This window comes from Acomys minous (assembly GCF_964271855.1).
Source record: "Acomys minous genome assembly, chromosome: 9".
NCBI classification, from domain to species: Eukaryota; Metazoa; Chordata; class Mammalia; order Rodentia; family Muridae; genus Acomys; species Acomys minous.
In genome coordinates, this window is record NC_140490.1 from 17056465 (window position 1) to 17060787 (window position 4323).

The 4323-nt window shown below is 59.6% G+C and overlaps 1 protein-coding gene across 1 annotated transcript; it reads left to right on the top strand.

Moving 5' to 3' along the window:
* The first annotated feature begins 929 nt into the window (after nucleotides 1–929).
* On the top strand, nucleotides 930–3830 carry SLC18A3 (solute carrier family 18 member A3). The gene has a single exon (XM_084796392.1). It carries the CDS (start codon nucleotides 1836–1838, stop codon nucleotides 3432–3434), a length of 1599 nt encoding a protein of 532 aa, XP_084652518.1. The 5' UTR covers nucleotides 930–1835; the 3' UTR covers nucleotides 3435–3830.
* Nucleotides 3831–4323: the final 493 nt, after the last annotated feature.

Here is a 4323-nt window from a genome sequence, read left to right on the forward strand (position 1 = left end):
AAGGGACAGTGGAGCAGAAGGAGAAAGCAATAGCCTCCTTGGCACTTTTATCTATTAAGTGGCAGAGCTGGGAGCCATCCTATCTGTCTGCCTCTTGAGCCCAGATATCATGATGTCTTCTTCCCGGTGGGAAGGATGACAGAAGAAGCTGGATCCGATGCCTTGGGCTCTGAAGGCTCCTGTGATGCTGGAAGACTGAGAAAGTGCGTTTTCAACACTGGCTTCTCTCCCTCCCCCTTCCCCCGGCCCCCAATCTCAGCTGACTAATAGCTTCTCTCCTGCCAGTCTGTGGACTAGTACACGGACCTCACATGCCATCTGGGGTCAAAGCTTGTCTGGGGACATACCGGACCCAATGCATAGGCTGATCTGTTCAGTCTCCTGGTCAGCCACAAACCACAAGCCTCAGAATTGTGCAGCCCTCCCGGAAGGAAGGTGAGCCTTCCTAAGCCTCTACTGACAGCAAAGCTGCGGAGGCCCTGCCGCTTGAGACCCAGAGGCTTCCACACAGGACTTCTAACTAGCGCCACACCACTAGTGAGCCCACTCAGGGCTTGGAGAAGGCCGCGGAGAGTGCGGGTTGCAGAAAAGTGGACGGATGCTCACAAGAGCCTAAGGAGGGCTTGGTCTAGAGAGAAGAGGACCTGGGAGGTGTTGGGATGAGGAGAAGGAGAGGAGATAGAAAAGAAAAATAGGCGGAGCTAGAGGGGGTGGGGACCCGCTCCTGGGAAAGCGGAAAGGGAGATTCCAGGCAGGGGGAGGTAAAAAAGGGTTCGTGCTGACATCTAGGGCTCTGGGTGCAGGGGATGACTCCTCCTGTCAGTCTTACGCGCTCACAGTCGCTGCCAAGACTTTCTGCCCAAGGGCAGGTGGGTCGGAACCAGACCCAGAAGGTTCTGTACCTTCTCCATCCCTTCCTGGAAGAGACCGAAGGAAGGGATTGCGTACACTGTGCCTCTAGGTCCCGGCTGCGCGTTCCAGCTGTGAGAACAGATGGAGGCAGCGCGGCTCACCTCGGGGGCTCCGTGCCCGCTGTGCGCCGAGGTCCAGGCTGAGGAGGAGGTCTAGAGCCCTGGCTCTCCCGTCTCCCACCAGGCTGCGGGGAACCGGCTGCGGTACCCCCTCCTCCCAAGTGGGGGAAGAATGGAGCCTCACTCCTATAGGTCTCAGAACTGGGAAGAACACAGGGCCGGTTCCTCCCATGGAGCACCCATCTCTAGGGGCTTGTCTAGGACTCTTTCTCTCAAAGATCCCCTTCCCCTGGCTGTATCTGGGAAGCGGACCCCTACCCCGACGCGCCCCGCCCCCGGCCCCCGCCCCGACGACGTCGCATTAGCATGAGCGACGCCAATGGCCCGGGCACCACTCGGGGGCCGAGACTCACCGCGTCATAGCCCCAAGTGGAGGGAGGAAAAAAAAAGAGGCGGCGGCGGAGAAAGAGGCAAGAGCCGACGCGCGGGGAGGGGTGCGCAGTGGCGGCAGCATGCCCCTGGGCGGGTGCACACGGCCTCTCTACGTGGCAGGGGCTGCTCCTGGGCTCGCTGGGCACCCCGCGTCCAGTCTCCTGCCTCAGCCCCTCTGCTTCCTGGCCTCCGCGGTTGCACCTGAAACAGCGGCAACTGGTCCCTGGAGCAGCTAAGAGCAGCGGCGCAGCGCGGGACAATCCTTGCTTTTCTCTGAGCTCGGAGATAAGAGCCCCACAGCCACCTGAAGCACAGGGGGCGCTACGTGGCTAGGACCGCGCCCCCCGAAGTACCATACCCTAGCCTCTGCACTGCGGGACGCCGGCACCCGACTCAAGTGGAAGCATCTTCGGAAGAGCAGCGAGTAGGGGCATGGAACCCACCACGCCAACCGATCAGGCCCGGGCGGCGGCAACCAAGCTGTCGGAAGCGGTGGGAGCCGCATTTCAGGAGCCCCAGAGGCAGCGGCGCCTGGTGCTGGTCATCGTGTGCGTTGCACTGTTACTGGACAACATGTTGTACATGGTCATCGTGCCCATTGTTCCCGACTATATCGCCCACATGCGCGGGGGCAGCGAGAGTCCTACCTTGGTTGCTGAGGTGTGGGAACCCACCCTGCCACCACCCACTCTGGCTAATGCCAGCGCCTACTTGGCCAACACCTCGGCGTCCCCGACGGCTGCTGGATCTGCCCGGTCAATCCTGCGGCCTCGCTACCCCACAGAAAGTGAAGATGTGAAGATAGGGGTGTTGTTTGCCTCCAAGGCTATCTTGCAGCTTCTGGTGAACCCCTTGAGCGGACCTTTCATTGATCGCATGAGCTACGACGTGCCTCTGCTTATTGGCCTGGGCGTCATGTTCGCCTCCACAGTCATGTTTGCCTTTGCAGAGGACTATGCCACACTCTTCGCCGCGCGCAGTCTACAAGGCCTGGGCTCAGCCTTCGCGGACACGTCTGGCATCGCCATGATCGCCGACAAGTATCCCGAGGAGCCCGAACGCAGCCGTGCCCTGGGCGTGGCGCTAGCTTTCATTAGCTTTGGAAGCCTAGTGGCGCCACCCTTCGGAGGCATCCTCTACGAGTTCGCGGGCAAGCGTGTGCCTTTTCTAGTGCTCGCTGCCGTCTCGCTCTTCGACGCACTGCTGCTGCTGGCGGTGGCTAAGCCCTTCTCGGCTGCGGCTCGGGCGCGGGCCAACCTGCCCGTGGGCACACCTATCCACCGCCTCATGCTGGACCCATACATCGCTGTGGTAGCCGGCGCACTCACGACCTGTAACATTCCCCTTGCGTTCCTCGAGCCCACCATAGCCACGTGGATGAAAAACACAATGGCAGCATCCGAGTGGGAGATGGGAATGGTTTGGCTGCCGGCTTTCGTGCCGCACGTGTTAGGCGTCTATCTCACCGTGCGCCTAGCCGCGCGCTATCCACACCTGCAGTGGCTGTACGGCGCTCTCGGGCTAGCGGTGATTGGAGCAAGCTCTTGCATAGTACCTGCCTGCCGCTCCTTCGCGCCACTAGTGGTCTCGCTCTGCGGCCTCTGCTTCGGCATCGCGTTAGTGGACACGGCGCTGCTACCCACGCTCGCCTTCCTGGTGGACGTGCGCCACGTATCAGTCTATGGCAGCGTCTATGCTATAGCAGACATCTCCTATTCTGTGGCTTACGCACTCGGGCCCATAGTGGCAGGCCATATTGTTCACTCTCTTGGCTTTGAGCAGCTCAGCCTCGGCATGGGCCTGGCCAACCTGCTCTATGCACCTGTCCTGTTGCTCTTGCGTAACGTGGGCCTTCTTACTCGCTCGCGTTCCGAGCGCGATGTGCTGCTTGATGAACCACCGCAGGGTCTGTACGACGCGGTGCGCCTGCGTGAGCGTTCGGTGCAGGGCACGGACAGCGGCGAACCCTGCAGCCCGCCTGGCCCTTTTGATGGTTGCGAGGACGACTACAGCTACTACACCCGCAGCTAGCAGACCGGCTTCTCCTCCAGGCCACCTACCCTCCCCGTTTAGGTCCTGCGGGAGCACTGGCCAACTATGGCTTGGGGCCCGCCTCCACCAACGAGTACCCCAGCCCCACCCCAGCCTTGAATTCCCTTGCTGGAACCCTTCTCCGTGACCTCTCTCAATGTAACCTCCTCCCCAAACGCACTCTCACATCGGTTGAGGGAATGGTACAGGGAGGTATAAAAAGCTATTGGGCTCCTAGCAGAGGTGAAGAGGTGTGCGGGGCGATCACCAATCACCTACTGAGCGCCCCAAAAATAGAGCCATGCACCTCTCCTTCCTGTGGATCTTTCCAGTGCCAAACTTGGTCTGCTGCACCCCGGTGCCTCCGGCCTGAATTAATAAACCATATCTGTCTGAGGAGGCCGAGTCTCTTTACTCATGAGGGGTGGGTGGCCATGACACAAAACCTGAGCACAGAGACAGGCTGCCTGGGTTTCCCATGTTCAATCCAGGCCTGAAGACAACTCTCTCTCTCTCTCTCTCTCTCTCTCTCTCTCTCTCTCTCTCTCTCTCTCTGTGTGTGTGTGTGTGTGTGTGTGTGTGTGTGTCTGTCTGTCTGTCTGTCTCTCTGTGTTTCTCTGTATATATGTGTCTGTCTTTCTCTGTCTCTCTGTGTGTGTCTGTCTCTGTCTTTCTCTGTCTCTGTGTCTGTCTGTCTGTCTGTCTGTCTGTCTGTCTCTCTCTCTCTCTCTCTCTCTCTCTCTCTCTCTCTCTCACACACACACACACACACACATCTCGAGATAGTTCCTCACTTCCCAGCCCAGTGCAGCACCTGAAGGTTCCACCCGAGGGAGCCTGAGGATCTGCCTGGCCTTGGAAGACAAGCAGCGCCAGGAGTTCTGAACTG

Excerpts from the sequence above, each read along its gene's own strand:
- SLC18A3 (XM_084796392.1), top strand. The coding sequence starts at position 1,836 with ATGGAACCCACCACGCCAACCGATCAGGCCCGGGCGGCGGCAACCAAG.